The 18,821-nt window shown below is 35.6% G+C and overlaps 1 protein-coding gene across 1 annotated transcript; it reads right to left on the reverse strand.

Moving 5' to 3' along the window:
- Positions 1-721: 721 nt before the first annotated feature.
- Positions 722-18,511, reverse strand: LOC124373851 (endoribonuclease Dicer homolog 2-like). The gene is made up of 4 exons (XM_046832173.1): positions 18,309-18,511; positions 10,568-10,751; positions 9,312-9,489; positions 722-901 (listed from the first exon to the last, which is right to left on the reverse strand). The coding sequence occupies exons 2-4, from the start codon at positions 10,729-10,731 to the stop codon at positions 737-739; spliced, it is 507 nt and encodes a 168-aa protein (XP_046688129.1). The 5' UTR covers positions 10,732-10,751; positions 18,309-18,511; the 3' UTR covers positions 722-736.
- Positions 18,512-18,821: the final 310 nt, after the last annotated feature.

Raw genomic sequence — 18,821 nt, forward strand, 5'->3', positions numbered from 1 at the left:
TTCAAGCCTGATCATAAAACATGTTGAAACATACAATTTGTTGGCTTTCAGTCAACAGGGACATGTTTGGATATGGAGGTTTAATTGTATGAAAAACATGAACAAAATAATGTTGAAGAAGTTCTGATCGTTAATGCTTTTCCAGATATCAGTGTATTTTCTTCAAAGGACTGTGGACAGCTTTCACTAATCACATTGTGATCAATAGGCCAACCCACATTAGTCCTAGGTATTGTGTTTCATTTACTGAAGAGCTATCCATGCTTCACATCATCTAATCCTACTCATCTAGTCTAGGCTTGGGTTTAGTCTAGCTAAATTTGGTCCGGTTAGTAGCCCAGAAAGACCATCCTTACTACAGTTTTCACTGTCACTATCACTGCCTGGAACATATAGTGGGTCAGCATCACTATTATCACCAAATAAATTGTCACGCTCGGAACCTAGAGAGCTGTCTGACAATTTCCCTAGAATAAAGATTTTCTTTTGCTGTACTTTAGTAACATTTACAAAATACTTACGAATCACTATTTATTTTAATAGTAAAATATATTTACGTACAACATTGATAAAAACAATACTGATCGTTATAAGCCTGATATTACTTGGTGCATACAGATGCCATTGTGGCATTTATGCACAGACTTTGTATGGCCATATATCGTCACCATAGTACTTAAAGAGAATTTCCATTAGAACTGGATAATAGACCTTTGAGCCTACTAAGGAAGCTTACTTACAAAACTATAACCAACATAAGAACAAGATCACTCACCTGCCGCATAGGATGGTTTGACACAGCTCTGTGACATTCATCAAATATAATCAGATTCACATTCTTCAAAGATATTATAAAATTTTGAAGAAGGTCCACAAAGATTTGTGCTGTCATCACAAGTACCTAAAATATAAAAATACAGTAAAAGTTACTTAGATTCTATCTACAAATTGATTTATTTTAATACAATAAATTTCACTGTTTAACAATTCCTACATTTTAAAGACAAAATAAATATGAAAATTCACTATGTAGTTTTGTCCTTTTATTAGTACAGTAACACTGATACATGACTTTTTAATAGTTGTCATAATTACAATCTTTACTTAAACAGTACTGCAATAATTTGCTCATCTGAAAATGTTCTGTCTTTGTTTACTTCCAAGCAACATTCAACGTCAACGGCATCAACTGATACACACAAATCACTGATTTTGGACAGAATATAGTTATGAACACAGCTACTGTCTGTGACAGTGCTAATAAGAAAGGAAATGGTGCGAACTCACTTAACAATTATAATGCAACTCTGAGTCAACTTGTAAGTTAAGAACGAAAGAGGTCAATGCCGGTGCGGCTCAAGGGTCTATTTTCGGCCCAGACCTATGGATTGTTTCATACGATGGTTTGCTTCGCCTCGAGATGCCCCACAACGTCCTCCTCGTGGGTTATGCCGATGACGTAGCTGCAGTCATTACGGCGAGGACTCCAGACTTGGCCCAGTTACGCCTTAATCAGGTAATGATTCGGGTTAATGCCTGGATGACGAGCCACGGACTTGAGCTGGCAGTCGCCAAGACCGAGATCGTTATGCTCACTCGACAGAGAATCCCCACTCTAATCTCTATGAATGTGGGGGGTGTCGAGGTTCAGACAAGGACAGCGGCGAAGTACCTGGGTGTGTTTTTTTTTTTTTTTTTTTTTTTTCTTCCTTGGGGCGGCCTACTGCCATGCACTTAAGCCTCAAGGGCCTTTTGCGCACCCCGAAAACACCATGAGGACTACCAGTCTACAACTTCAGCAGTTCAACAAACCGCCGAAAACAACCTATCAAGTCCTCCTGGGAAAACTCGCCACCCCTGTTCAAGCTACCAAAGATGGCATACCGCTCTCTTGCTATTGCTGGGCAATCAAAGAGCAGGTGCTCAGCAGTCTCCTCCTGCTCATTACACCTTCCACAGAGCGGATCCTCCTGAAGGATACCAACTCTGTGTAGATGCTTCTTCAGGTGACCATGCCCCGTAATGAGACCAATGACCTTGGAAGACATTGATCTGTTTAATGAGAGAAGGTCCGAGGCCACCTTGGAGGAAGGTGACTGTAATACCATTCTACTCACTCTCAAACCCGGATGCAACCTCCACCTTCTCCCATGCTCCGCGCGAATCCATTTCGAGACAACCCTAGAGGATTCACACCTTGGAACACCGCAGAATGGTTGAGGGCCCGTCATAATTGTTGCTGAGCCCTGGTTGGCCAGGGCATCAGCTCTTTCGTTCCCAGAAATCCCCTTATGACCAGGAACCCAACAAACGGTTACATTGTTGATTCTGGCAAGGGAGGAAACGGTCTGATAGCAATCCCAAACCAGTTTGGATTTGATTGCGCAAGAATCCAGCGCCATCAGCGCTGCCTGACTGTCCGTGAAAATGTTAATCGTCTTGCCCCTATATCGCAGACGAAGATTCTCACGAGCACATTCCATAATGGCTGCGACCTCCGCTTGAAAGACTGTCGGATACGGACCCATAGGAACCACCAGCTCCCTACATGGTCTCACTCCCAGAATTCCAGCACCTGTGCCGCTTTTTGTTTTAGAGCCGTCTGTGTACCATTCGAGCTCCGCTGGTGGAAGAGGTTGCTTCCCCTCTGACCAATCATCCCTTGAGGGCAAAATAATCCTAAAGGGTTTGTCAAAGGAAAACTTTTGTGGCATCTGATCAGAGATCATATGCAAAACATCCTCCTGTATCAGAGTGCTAATTCTGCAGTGCCCACCGCTGCAGCCCGACCAGAATCCCGTCTGCTGCAGACAGTAGGCACTCTTCCTGGCCATAGCTCGAATGACAATGTCCAGGGGGGCGAGATTAAGACAACAGTCCAGAGCCGCGCCTGGCGCACTAGGAAAGGCCCCTGTGATAGCGAGGCAGGCCATCCTTTGGATACCTGCCAAACGTGCTACCACCGTTTTGGCTTCCATTTTTGGCCACCATACAACAGCTCCGTACATTAGTGCAGGTCTGACCACGGAAACATAAAGCCAGTACAAGAGCCTCGGCTTCAGTCCCCAGGGCCCACCTATCACACGTCTGCATTGCATTAGAGACCACTTACCCCTGGCAATGACCCTTTCTAGATGAGGTCCCCAGTTTAGAACCCTATCTAGGATCACGCCCAGGTACTTGACCTCAGGCTTCAGCTCAACGGGTGAGCCTTTAAATAGAAAAGGACCAATGCCCTCCATCTGTCGCCTCCTGGTAAAGGCAACCACGGCAGCCTTGGTGGGGTTGACGGTGAGGCCAACCTTATCACACCAGTTTCCCACCATGTTCAGAGCAGCATTGGTCAATTCCGTGATTGTTGTGTTGAACTTGCCACTCACAAGAATCACAATATCATCTGCGTACCCTTGTGCAAAGACACCGCTGCTATTCAAAGAATTCAGCAGGTCATCCACAACCAGGTTCCACAGAAGAGGAGAGAGAACGCCGCCTGGGTGTGTTACTCGACTGCTGTCTTCGGTATTGGGAGCACATCCAGGCGGTGTGCAACAAAGCCTCTAAGGTGGTTTTGTCTTTCGGCAGGCTGATGGCTAACGTAGGACGCCCTAGGTCAAGTAAGAGACGCCTCCTCATGTCTACTGTAAACTCAACCCTTCTGTATTGTGCAAAGGTTTGGGCGGGTGTCATGAGGATAAGGCGATATAGTCAAAGGCTGTTATCGGTACAGAGAAAAGCAGCACTTAGGGTCGCCTGCGCCTATCGCACCGTTTCCGGTTCGGCCGTGGTGGTCGTTGCTGGGGTGATTCCTATTGATCTGCTGGCCATCAAGAGATGGACCGTCTTTCGGGAGGCTGGCGAGCGGGGTAGAGAGGATGCCTTGGCTGCTGCCAGGGTGGAGACTCTGCAGGTTTGGCAGCGGAGGTGGACGGAGGGATCGGACGGTCGCTGGACCTTCCGTCTCATTCGAGAACTTCAACCCTGGATAGATCGTGGCCATGGGGAGATAGATTTCTACCTGTTTCAGTTTCTGACGGGGCACAGTTACTTTAGGAAGTACCTCTACAGGATTGGAAAAGTCAGGTCGCCTCGGTGTGCTTACTGCCCGGAGGAGGATGATGATATTCATCACACCTTCTTCGCTTGCGGGCACTTCACCGAGACCAGGCGATCATAATTATATTTACTTTTTAGATATTCAACTATCAATATACAAAAAAAATGTATTTTATAACTACAAACTACTGTACTGTTTTATAACATATAAGAACTGTATATCCTTTTTTATATGCTTGAACATATATTCTCTGAAAGACAATTCTGTTAACTGAAGAACAAGACGAATTTTAAGCAAATATCATGACATAAAAAGGTTAAAAAGTTTTAAGTAAAACACTGCAAAAATTTCAATTTGAGTTTAATTGTTTTTTGGTATCACACAAGTATAACATCTTAACATTTACCTAGAAAATCTTTATTATTGTGAACAGCCAAAGAGTTAATGGCGAACTAAAACGATAATTAGTTTTATAAGAATAATGAAGAGCAAAGTAGACTATGGAAAAACTATTGTTAACTCTATTGGCCATTGTGTTTATTGTATGTAGTAATTAAATTATATTTAAAAATAGCTGACCCCCGACTTCATACACAATTTTTAAAACCGTCTCTAGTTTACTTAGTTAAAGCACTTATGTATTAAGATGGTACCATATGGTATTTTTTAAACTTAAGTAGGCATATATCAGGTACATAAATGATTGTTTCAGTGTTCATGGTTAAGACGATCAGAGGTTAACGGACTGACTTTTATGTAGGTTTTGTGCATAAAGGAGAACTTCAGGTTCAAATTGATTATATTTCCAATGCCACAGCTGAGTTTGCTTTGCTCCTCTGAAGAAGAAAATATATACATAGGTTTTAGAAATCTGCTTCGGTAAAAAAACTTATTTTCAGCCCTTCTAAACTACTGCCAACCTAAGATATTTCCAGTGCCATGGTTGTGTTTGCAATGTTTTCCAGATAAATAAAATATATCTAGTCATAGGACTGAGAAGAGCCTACTTCGGTCAATAACCACTACTTCAGGCCGTTTGAACTTACTTCTAATGTACTTATGTAGTCAAATTTGAGTTTGGCTTATTGTCTTGATCAAGGAAATATATATGTAGGTCTCAAAAACTACTTTTGTCATAAAGGACCTACTTTCGGCTCTTGTCATATTCTTCAGTCCAAGGCATATTTCTAGTGCCGTAGTTAATTTTGTCTTTTGGTTCCGATGAAGAAAATATATTTACACACTTAAGACTGAGAAACCTACTACGATCATAAAATATCTACTCCTGGCATAAGGGAGAAGTTCATGCAACACTTCAAAATAATCATTCATACTCTTAATAAGACTAACTGCTAAATCAACCTCAGTTGAGGTTAAACTACTTTGGGTAGCAATATTAAAAAAAGAACTAACTAAGAAACCTATGAAGATTTTACCAAGTAACAAACCTCAACGAACAAAGTTTGTACATACACCATGACACTAAGGTCTAGGACGAAAAAATAGGGCAAGAAGCAGCTTGCCTTTACCCCTTCCCCCCTTGACCTTCCTGTCCCATTGTTTCAGATGACACAATGTGGTGCCGATATTGATTTTCTTGTTAGTATCCTACTTTCACCTGTTCAGATGTGACATGTGATTGTGATTCTCATACTCGTGACTTATGCTTGAAACTCGCATCCTGTGCAGTGACTACGTCTGGACTGGACTCCTCGCAGCTTTCGAGTATGTTTGAACCCTTTTCTTTCTCTTCTTTTCTTTTTTCTGTTCTTTATTACCTATCCACCTAATGAAGAGGATAGATTCCAATCCTCAATACGTTATGTTATACCTTTTGTAACATATAATGCTGGCAAATATCCAAAGTCCTGTTATCCTTTCAAGATAACTAATTACTTTAATATTATATAAAGGTGGCAAATACCAATGCTGGCAAATACCTATCTCTGGTAACATAAAAGTATGACAATTCCTAATTACAATCTTCAATTACTATTATAATGGCATAGCCTAGCACAAAACAAGGGGTGAGCCATGTTTCTCCTTTCAACGTCAGTCACCATAAAATGGACAAAAATGTTAATAGTAGAGTAATTAAGCTTAAAAATGGTATTTTTGTACATACTTGGTTTATATTACTTAACATAACAAAATCTACTTTCTAAGATACAAGGTTTGGCTTTGATCAGACAGATGGACATCAACTCTATCTTATGGTCGTACTATAGATAGAGTGTGTCTGAAAGAGAACTTACTAGTTCTAATGTATCCTAGAATAAGTAAAAAGTGACATACACTATTCTAGTTTGTGGTATTTGATTCCATGAACTGTCCAAGTTTTCTCCCATAATATGGGGAATTTCAGTTCATGCAGATGGCAGGCCTGCTTAAACAACACCAGAACTCAGTTTCAGATGTTCAGTGCAGTGCAATGACTACTCTTCAATAATAAGAAGAGACTGAAGGTACTTTGTATTATGTGATACGTAAAATAACTTTGCACATCTACAAATTCTAACTGTTGCATGAAATAAGAAACAGAAATGAAAAAAATAATAGTTTTGAAATGTTCTCTTTTTTGATAAAACAAGATTTCATGTAAGTGAAACAGATAACTGAAGAATTTGGAAGTGAGGGACACCAAATGACTTTATTTAGCATCAACATTGCTCCCCCAAAGTTTATATTTCGTACTGGTTTAATTGAAAATCATGTTTGGTTCTTTTACCTTTGTACAAAGAACAATAAACGAGAAGATATACAGGGTGGAAAAAAAAGTATGGAAATGCTTTCACTAATTTTGTATGGCTTCACTTTAAATAAACCTAGTTTTTTAGTGAGACCAGTGGGGGACATTTTATCTTTTCAGGGGGACGGCCCGTGAGGAGTCGGACGAAAATCTTAAATGTAAGCATAGGCCGAGTTTGGTATCAAATTTAAGGTCTAGTAAAGAGAAACTCATTACCACAAACCGCACTTAAAAAGGTTGACCCTATCCAGAGTATGGGCCGTTTGAATTTCATAAGTAACGTTTGATTAATTATTATTTCTCCGCAATTTCACAGTCTCAAGTAAACTGTTCTGACTGAAAATGACACTTTATGGAACACAATTATCCAAAAGAATTAAATTTAAAATTATCTATGTATTACAAAAAATAACCATACCTTTTAAATGAGGTGCTCAAACTGCTCTCCGAACACTTGTTGGCAATGAGCTAGTCTATTATAAAAACCTACTGCAGTCACATTTTGAAGCATCTCGGGTGTAATTCTTCTTGCTTCTTCTAATAAACGATTTGTCAGCTCCTCAATGTTCGCTGGTTTAGTTTAATACACATTATCTTTTAAGAAGCCCCACAAAAAGAAATCTAGTGGATTAAGATCTGGTGACCTAGCCGGCCACTCAACGGTACCCCTGCTACCAATCCAACGGTTAGGAAACACTTCATCTAACAGATTGCGCACCCGCAAATAGTAATGGGGCGGTGCTCCATCTTGCTGAAACCATACTGCATTAAAATTTGCCCCAAGAAGAGCACGCACTGCTGGCAAAATGTTATTTGTCAACATATTGAAATAAATTTCACCTGTTAGATTTCCATCTATCACAAACGGTCCTACAATGTTATTGTTTATTATTCCAGCCCACATATTCACTTTTTGAGGCCTTTGTGTGTGGCCTTCTATCATCCAGTGTGGATTATGGTCGGCCCAGTAACGGCAATTATGCCTATTAACTTGTCCATTAACAAAGAATGTAGCTTCATCTGAAAACAATATCGAACTTAAAAAATTTTGAATTTCGTCACACTTTCTCATCATAATTTCGCAAAATTCAGTCCTTCGATCAAAATCATCCTCTGCAAGTTCTTGGGTTAGGGTTACTTTAAAAGGGTGATACTTGTTTTTGTGTAAAACACTCAACACTGAGGTATGGCTCATATCAAGATCTTTTGCAGCCACTCTGGCCGAGGTGCTGGGATTTTCAACAAATGTTTGGAGTACATCCAAAGATTTTTGTTCATTTGTTGCCGATTTAGGCCTGCCACTTCTTTCGCAATCTTTGACTGTTCTAGTTTCTTCAAATCTTTTTACTGTCTTAAACACTGTTGACTTACTAATTGGGGGTCTATCAAGAAAAGTGTCATTAAACAAATGCGCTGTTTCTTCATAGGGACGAACTAGATATCCATACCCACGCATCATAAGCAGCGTGATTCTCTCAAACTCACTAAGTGACATTGCTTTTAAAACTAGTAGAATAAAATGTAAACACTTAAGTAAAAAAATTTATAACTATCGCAGTACCTTCTAGTGAAGACTTTCAACTTTATCTTACGTGGACGAAATTATAACGTAGACTAAAAACCAAGCTGATATTAAAAATACAAAACTGTGGAGTTTTGCTGTGACAGTACTGTTTGTATTGCCTAAACCAGTTTATGTTTGCCTGAGATAAAAGGGCTGGAGGGACTGGACCTTGACCTCATGTTGAAAAGGAGTTACGGTGGTATTATTGAATACTCTCAGTTTCTTGAAGACAAGACAGGAAAACCCCTATGTACTGTTATCCAACAAATGTAGAGGTAAAAAAAATAATTTTTTGTTGGAAATTGTTTTTCCAATTTACATAACCGACATAAAACATACTACTGAAAGTAAATTAGTTACTTCACAAGACAAAATTACTAAATTTCTTTGTCATGAAATTCATACAGCCCGTACTCTGGATAGAGTCAACCTTTTTAAGTGCGGTTTGTGGTAATGAGTTTCTCTTTACTAGACCTTTAATTTGATACCAAACTCGGCCTATGCTTACATTTAAGATTTTCGTCCGACTCCTCACGGGCCGTCCCCCTGAAAAGATAAAATGTCCCCACTGGTCTCAAAAACTAGGTTCTTAATACAAGTGGTGATGTACAAAATTTAATTTGTATAAGTGAAGCCATACAAAATTAGTGAAAGCGTTTCCATACTTTTTTCCACCCTGTATTGTAACATGTTTGATTGAGAATGTCTTTGTAAGTGGAATATAAAGAGGTGGAAAAAGGGTTTGTTTTTTCCAACAAGAAGGTACCCCACCTTATCACAATAACAATGTGCATAAGACTCTTGGCACTTAGTTTCTGGAAAAAAGATAGTAGTTGAGACAGTTACATTTGCTATGTTGGTGAATATATGGCAAGTATCTGAATGAGAAAGATTTAGGAAAGCCGAAGTAAAATACTTGGTTTTATTTACTTAGTATAACTTACATGCTTCTCGTCAATTTCTTTCCGCCACACTGATGGCTCCCAAAGATCTACTCCCATATCTCCGCTATATTTACCAACATTAAGAATGGTTTGAAAACCAATTTGAGAAGCCTGTTGCTCAACCAAAGCCACTGTGTTCACTAAGAAGAATGTCCTTTTTCCACCTTCATCAATGCTCCTGTAAAACAAAACACAACAGATTATAATTAAGAATGAATCCAGCAATTAATCATAAACTTTTTTACAAACACAGTTTATTAAATATCTTATGACCCACATACCTTCAATTAAAAAATATTAATGATGTATTATATTCTAAAGGAAAACTAAAATATATTTCCCCTCTCGACATTTGTAAATTTTCCAGTAAAATATAACACAACAGAATATAATTATGAAATTTCATAAGGATAAATGGAGTAATTAAATTCTAGACTTGACAGTTTGCTAATCCAATTTATTAAAATATTTATGACCCACATATCTAATATTAAAATGTATTACATTCTAAAGGAAAAAAAATTTATGTGTAATTAGTCTTGTTTTTTAAATTGTTGAATATACTAAAACTTTTTCACACAAATACTGATATTACACTATACAAATACACTAAAAACTTCTTTTAGTGATCAATGGCCCGCCATGATGGTATTACATTAAAACCCTGATTAACCAAAACTGGGTCGACCAAAACCTGGGTCAGCTGAAATGCTTTCCTGAATGATAATGTGTATTTAAATATATTCAACAGCAGAACTCTGTGCCAACTTTCATAGTTGTTAACGACTGGCTGGGAAAAGAACGTGTTTCCACACTGGCCAGCTGTATTATAACTTACAGAAATTGTTTGCAAGACATTCATTTCCCCTATGCACCCATTATAATAGGTTATTTTTAGATGTAATTGGATTAAACGAAAAATTGGTTGAATCTGAAATGGTTCCCCCCCCCCTCTTTATTTCAGTTAATCTGAGTTTTATTATACCAATCATGGATCTTAAACTCTTATTAATGTTAATTTGTCTAAAAGTAAACGTCAAGAGAATCCTTTCTGTTACTCGGTACATACAATGATTTAAATTACGTACAGTAAATAAAATTACCATATTTCAAATTCAAAATAACATTTCCCATCCTCCTTACTTACACCTCTCCTATCCATTCTCCATCTGTCTATTGCAAGTTCCTGAAATGGTGCTAATAATGCTGGTATGAGCTGCAATTATTAAACTAAAGTTTTAACATTATAGACTTACTTTAGAGTAGAGTCTTTCCAATAGTGCTTTATCAAAAGGGTTGCAATAAATGTTTTTCCAGACCCTGTTGGAAGATACAGTATCAAATTTTTCTTAATAGCCTGCTGGAACAACTCTACTTGGTATTCTCTGCTCACAAATTCGCTCTGGTTTTCTTCTGCCATTTTAATTACATCAAAATTACCTGAAAATTTTTAAACAGGTTATTTTCTATGGTTACATTTAAAGCATAAACACTTTAAACCTTAGCCTATGAAGTGAATCCGGGCTTTTACTACGTGAAAGCTTGACGACTTCCCAAATTACACTTATAATTCTATTGCAACTTTATTTTAATCTATATAAATACTTCTAGGCTTTTGGCACTGCTGGTGATGTGATTTTTCTCACATATGAGCGTGTTAGTCAAAATTAGTTTCACTTTTATGAAAATAAGCATGTCAACTTGTAATTAAATAATTTGTTGATTTTTTAACAATTATATTTTACAGATGATAAATGTTATGCACAAAAGTTCAATTTGGTTATAGAACTTGATTTACATAAAAAGTAACTAGTAACACCTCAAAGTATAAATTGTCAACAAAATAAGAAAGTAGAACAATGCTTCAAACATATGCATAGACTGGCCATTAAAGGGAACCTTCAGCCAAACAATGTACTAATTGAATGAAAACTTTTAAAAATAAAAAAAATATTTTGTTAGTTACATCTTTAGTGTGGCACTAGTCCTGTACCGATTTAAGGACAGTGAGGACAAAAGTTGCTTAAATCAGCTGTTACTCACAACCTAAACATTAGTTAATATTTTATGCAGATAAGAATATGCATTTTTGTGCGTCTGTTTTATTTTTAAATAAAGCTAAATTTCAATACCTATTATTAATTTTTTTCCTAAGTAATTCACATGAATCTTTTCAGAATTAAATGTTCTACAAATCTGTTTAAGAAAAAAATGACCTTTATTTAACATTTATGGAAGTAATCTTACGTTAAACACAAAAATGTGTTATTTCTTTGCACCAATTCTTGTGTTTTACGTAAGATATCTCTGAAAGTATTGCATTTACAGCTCTGGGACGAATTTTAATAAATTTGTCAGATATAAAAACATAAAAAACAATCGTATTTGTATCTTTGTAACAACCTTTACCATTTTTATACGGCCTGACTTCACCAAGGGTTCTGAAATCCGGGCGAAATCTTTCGCTAGGCGTAACTCGCTAACGAAGCGTTTCCGGGCATATGGTTATATGAACTTTTTTACTTGTTTTTAGCTATAGAATAAGCTCTCGAGAGATTGCCGTTTAGTTTTGAATCACCCTGTATGTATGCCATCCATCCGAAGAGGATGCCATACTGCAAGACAATCACCAAAGGGATCAGGGAGCAAAAGTTTAAAATGTCTTATGATTGCCGAGACGTCATAAAGACCTAATATGGAACGACACCATATCTGAAAAATGTTGTTTGTAAAATCATAATACTTATTCTTTTAACAAAATTACAAATAGGCTTTTTAAAAATTAAATTGTAGTCTTAGTTCAACGTTATGGACAAGAAATTCTACCCGTATCAGTAGAAAGTTCTTGGTCAAGGTTAGCCTCGGGATCATTCTGCAACTTGGAACAGTTAACTAGGTTATGTTCAAAAACTAATAGAAATTTTCATTTTTTGAAAAAATATTTATTTATACATCTACATTAATGTCACCTTCAAAATAGTCTCCATTAGATATTATGCACTTAAACCAACGCTTTTTCCAATACTCAAAACACTTCTCGATCTTTGGGATAGCCTTTAGCTCTTTCAGCCATGCGGCTGCATACAAAAATATTTAAAAAGAAATATAATCAACAAGCAATGAAGTGTGAGCAGGTGCATTACTATGGTACAAAAGCCATGAACTGTTTTGCCACAAATCCAGGTGTTTTTTTTTTTTTTTTTTTTTATTGCTTTTTGCCATTTACCGCTTTAAGGTATAATAATTTAAAAAAATTCTTTATTTATAAAGGCAAAGTTAGGGCTGCATGGCCCTTTCTTACACTTAACACTTTGGTATACTTTATTTCATTTTGCCAACAAAAATGTTATATAAATTCTTTGATTCATTTTTTTAACAAACAAAAATCATTGAGTTCATAAAACACATCTAACCTTAGCAGATACCACTGAAAAAGTAAAAGATGAATACAACTGGAAATTTTATTATACTTCAGGAGCATGAGTAGCTACATAATAAAAAAAAATCATGACAATTGGACACTCTAAACCCATGAAACTTAAAAATTCCCATTACTTTATGAATACAACTCGTATAATATAATGTCCTAAATGAATATAAAAAAGAAATTAGAAAAAAAAGAAGAACCCAGAGATACTTCTTTCAAAAAATTAAATGTTTAGAGGCTGCTAGGCTCCATAAAACACTCCAAACCGACTACTCAAACCCTCTAGAGTCATTACTTAAGGCTAATAGCAGCCTAAGTGAGATTAGAAAGGAGACCATTTGAACTGTTGGTGGAGACGCATTTTCCATGAGATGAGAATTTCTATTCTCTGGCAGGGGAGTGGAATGGTCGGGAGTTGCTAAATCCAGATAAAAGGAAAAATCTTCATAGCAAAAATGATTAAATTGACTATCACTTTCAAGTCCTTCAAATCAACATTTTGAGTTACTATTAGTTTTTATGATATCTGGCAAATCATTCACGAACAAGATAAATAAAACTGGGCCCAGGACGGATCCTTGCGGGACTCCTCTTGTAACTGGCTGGGGGTTAGACTTACATATATACTTTGTTCCTTTTAACATTTTTTGGACTTCAACTATCTGTGTGCGCCCTTTGAGGTAACTGGCAAACCATGCATTTTCTTTGTATTTTACTCCTAAAACTTCAAGTTTTTTTAATATTTGTTCATGACCCAGACAATCAAAAACCTTGCTGTAGTCAAGAAGGATCGCTGAGACATGTTTGCGGGCGTCCAACTGATCAATGACGATTCAATAATACTTGTGAGAGCACTAGCAGTGGATTTTCCTTTCAGGAACCCATGTTGATCTTCGCTCAAGAGTTGTTCATGTTTAAGATAGGCTAGTAGTTGGGTTAAGACAATCTCCTCAATGATTTTAGAAAAAGGTGAGATCAGTGATATAGGCCGAAAGTTTTTTATTTCAGTGAGTAACCCTTTTTTATGTAGAGGGTAGATTTTTGAGACTTTAAGAGCAGTTGGAAATAGGCTGTAAGCAAAAGATTTATTGATTATGCTTGCAATAGGAACGGCAAGTTGTTGAGCGCAGTGCTTAACCATTTTTGCTGGTACCTCGTCAATCCCAAAAGAGAGCTTGGGCTTCAAGGAAGCTATTGCATCTTTGACATCTTTGGAAGAAACATGTCTAAATCTAAAAGGGGTGGAGTGGTTGATTGAGGGTCGTTGAGTACTGTCAGGTATATCATGTTCAGGTCTCTGTTTTAAGGTTTCTCCAGCTATTTGAGAGAAATATTTGTTAAACTCATTGGCTATGGTTTCAGGATTCTTTTCTAGTTTACCGTTTAGCAGGATTTCAAGTGTGTGATCTCGAGGCTGTTTGCTGTGTCTCTCTGCATTAATTACTTGCCATATAGCTCTTGGTTTATTTTGGGTACTTTGGGATTATACCGACCACACCCAGACATGAATCGTTATTTGACATTTTTCTTCTACTGATTACTAGATTAGCGTAGAACAATATTTCGTCAATATAAAACAGGAATTGTCTTATCGCAAACCCCTCCCCACCCTCAGACAGAGGTCAAAGTCGAGCGGTCTAGTAGATAACGTGATTGCAGAGTCTCGCCGCCCGTTCAGCTGGTGCGTCGCTTTGTTGTACTTCTGTGTTTTACCTCTACATTTCTCCAAACACAAAAATTCAACAAAAACAAACATTACCAAACTAAAACTAAACTCTTTATTGAAAAAACACTCAAAACTTGTTTTTATTCTTGATCATACTCCGCCACCCAAAATGCGAGTGCCTCCGGCCATCAGCGCAGGCTTCGGCAGCACCTCCTGCCCCATGCTGATGTCGACGAAAGAAAAACATCCCTCAAGATAGTACCTATCAGTAAAATATCAAATTGTAGAGGGCTGATCAGAAATATAAATTGAATTGTAATGGAAAGGCAATTATGTACCGTGCAAATCATGTGATGCCGCGCCCTGCCCTAATCGGGATTATCAAGAAAGATAAGATAAAGCGACAACAATACCGATCACAATACCTGGAAATGCTTGTAATTTTGTAATTAAACAGTTGTTTTTTCGTTCTATCATGTTTGTTTCTATAAATTTATATTTTTGTGTTCTTCATACTGGTGTGGTCGGTATAATCCCAAAGTACCTTATTTTGTGCTTGGGTTATATGTTGAGAGGTGGCACTGTGTTTTATTGCCCTAAGCCTCAAATCATATACCTTCTTTTTCTGGACCATCAATTCTTTAACTTTTTGACTATATCAAAGAATACAGTCATCGATACCCAATATTCGCAACTCAAATCCTACACTATCAATTGATATAAAAGTACCTATAGTCCTCAATAACAATCATATGATTTAAATTAAAATATGAATTTAATATTTACAGTGATCAAACAAATTGTTACAACCAAAATTAGGAAAACTGAAGACGACCATATTTACTCCTCTCACAGTTACAGTTGTTTTTTTTCCCACAAATTTCACATAATGGGTTTTTCGGTACGAGTCCAACATGTTGAAGCCATGGAAAAGCAACGTCGTGTACTTTTCTAAAATTGACTGCCATTTTTAATAATCAGAATTACTTATGTAAAATTGAAATATTATCCTACGTGTATTATTTTAGTGTTTACAGCTGTTGATATAGATTATTTAAGTTAATAGTTGAAAATAATTAACCCTAGAACTGTTAATCGACATAATTTTGTCGGTCAATGCCGCTTCTGTAGTGTTAACCGTCAAAATTTTGTCGGTCAAACATTCCCTCGTATAATTACTTTTTACAATATACTCCGGTAACGTATCGATATAATTCATGCACCATTGGATTCGGGAAGAAAAATGCTAGGGAACAGATGAGTTTTATTCCTCTTTGTATTATGGTTATGAGGTACCAAGCTTGTCATTTTGAACGTAAAAGAAAACGACGCAGTTTGTTGTGACCGCGATATTGCCGCTGCCGTTCTGTATCACTTTCGTGCCGAGCTGTGGATATTTGTAAGTTTTAATAGTTTTAAAACGCGTGTTTTAGTATCGTATTTAATGTGTAGTGTGTTGTTTGATGTCGTAGTAGTGTAAACATATATATTTTAGAATAAATCAATTTCTATTTACTGAAATTTGTTTGAGAAATTACCGGCTTTGTGTAGGCTATGGCAAAATGACTTGGCTAAAATTCATTTCACATAGTTTATTATCGTTTTCACTTACTAAACGTTATTTATAGCACTCTTTTAGCTCTGAAGTAACTATTTATTTTTGGTAAATAGATAGTTTTCACAATAAAATATATATTTCCTGTAATTTCTTTGGTTATATATAATAACTGTTTGGGTTATTCTATATTTTTTCAATATATTTAGTTATATTTATAGTTTTCTAACTACATAATATTTCCTATTACTTATAAACCATAAATTTATAAATTTTGATATAGTACAAGCTTTAGAAACGATTTTATATTTTGCTGAATGAAAATTTTTCGCAAAATTTTTGAATAATGGCAATATTTAACTTTTTTATACTTTTCAAAAAATAATTTATGGTAATTATTTCATTAGTACTGTATATTCTATTTTATTCGAAGTAATAAAATATGCAATATAACATGTATTCATAGATAAATGTATTAGCAAAACTTGTTTTACCAAAGTCTTACGTGTACACCCGATTTTCAGAATTTATACGCATCGCTGCTTTTTGTTCTATAGCTTTATGATGCTTTCATAAATGTGTATAATGTTTATGTTTTTCCGAACGTAGATAAATTTTGACACAGAATGGCTATCTCACTTACAAATATTTCTCACTATAACTTCATTTGCTAGGTATGGTCCCCCCCCAAATTTAAGAAATATTTTTCGTAAATTTTATATTTGATTAAAAAAAGTGTTTATTAGAAAATTTTTTATGGTTAATTTTACAATATAGTGCAATTCTACGTTTAAGTTAATTCTGAACACAAAAATATATACTCTTATTTATATTGCTTTTATTTTATATTTTTAATAATTTTTTTTTAAAAACCTTGCGCGAAGCTCCAAAACAGCCCGACACTACAGGATGAAATGACCTGTAGGGTTCTAGGGTTAATCAGTATCGATTGATTATATCGATGGTTATGATTAAGTAGTATCGTTTGCCAATTTCGATATAAAAAACCAGGTCCGCTTATCGTACCCTACCCAAACAGTTTAAATAAAGTTAGTTATGTTATATAATCTGAAACAAATACATTTCTTTCTTCTTATATATTTTTAATAGGCCCCTACATTAATTTTTAAGATTTAAAACCACCAGAACTATTATTTTTATTTAAAATAACTATTACGTAGTTTGATTCAATATTTTTTTTCAGTATTTTTAGATGATTCGCTTGTGCTGGTGGTCGCTTACACTGGTGCCCTTCGTAGACCATGTCTATAACTAAATTTTAATAGGCTATATAATGGAATTCTGTAATCCTAAAAAAAGTGATATAAATATATTTGGTATCAATTTACAATAACGTGACCATGGAAAGGTATGTTCATTTTTTTCCCCTGAAAACTACAATTTTTCCTGAAAACAATAGTGAAGAAAAAATTCGTCGGCAACAAAAATCAAAGGAGTTACGATTTTTTGAAAACTCTGTTTTTGACAGTAAGTTATCTCTGGCAATTTTACTGAAATGATGCTGACAAGTACGTTAATTCTGTCAACGATGCCTGCCCGCTGCGCAGTGCTGCGCACTGCTTGCTCTTTTAGAAAAAAAAATTAACTCGAGCTTGCAAAAATCGAATCCCAGATCACGTGATGCCCCTGATCCTTAACCCTCCAAGTGTTGTTCGACAAAATTTTGTCGGTTATTTTCCATTTTTAACGCAATAATGCCCGAAAGGCATCAATATAATACAATAATATACTTTCCCCCCAGTTTATATGCACCTGTGATAATAATACTTGGCTATAAATGCCCAACCCATGAAAAAAAGTCCATTTTTCATGGTCACGGTATTGTAAATAAATACCATATATTTTTTTTATTTATGCTTAGACTATATGGCTGCAAATATGTACTTTCGTAAATGTCGTTTGTGCACTAGTTTATAAAATAAAGCATAGGCTATAATATACTTAGTCTAAAACTAGGGCTATAATAAATTTTTGATATTTTGAATTATATTATTGTTTTTTTTGTGTGAATAAAAAAAAACAATAATATAATATATTATACCCAATCCTTTAATATTTTATCTTAACTGCAATTGTTTTAACTTATGAATTTCTTCAAAAATGTTGTAATATTGATTTCATTATTAGTATTACATTGATCTCTCATTCACAGTTAGCCTAAATGTTTTTTTAATTAATTTAAAAAATTGTGCAATCAACCCAGACCAATGTGCAATAATTTGTAATGGGGCTAAATAACCTTAGTTAAGTGTTCGTAAAGATAACCTTATCATTAAAATATCAAATGATTACAAAAAATCATGTTAATATTGAACATTTTTAGACTACCTATTATCAGAAATCCAATTCACACAGCGCAAAATATAATTGGCTCTTAGGAATCCTAATTAATAATCAAAACATGTATAACTACAACTCCAATTCCAGACTTCATCTTCAAAGACCCCACGACTTCATGTTCGTTCAACACTTGTTACGTGAGATTATATGACTCAGACTCAGCAGACTCATTGTTTATCATTTATTTCATTTTTAACGTTTCCGTTCCATAATCCATCTCCAAGTTTTTTTTCTTTTCATTTGGTGGCAAGCATGGATTATTGACCATATTACCTCCTGTATGTTTAATTTGTATTAGCTTTGTATTTTAAATCATTTCTCTTGATCGAAGTCAAAGTTGTTTGAATAAATCAGAAAGTCTAGTATTATTAAACAAATGTTGGCCTATACAACAACCATATTAATATTTTTTTTAAATGTGACTAGAATTATTGAAATATTCTTTGCTTATTTAAGAGTATATATATATATATATATATATATATATATATATATATATAT

The sequence above is a fragment of the Homalodisca vitripennis genome, unplaced genomic scaffold (assembly GCF_021130785.1).
Source record: "Homalodisca vitripennis isolate AUS2020 unplaced genomic scaffold, UT_GWSS_2.1 ScUCBcl_6514;HRSCAF=13760, whole genome shotgun sequence".
In the NCBI taxonomy this organism is placed as follows: domain Eukaryota; kingdom Metazoa; phylum Arthropoda; class Insecta; order Hemiptera; family Cicadellidae; genus Homalodisca; species Homalodisca vitripennis.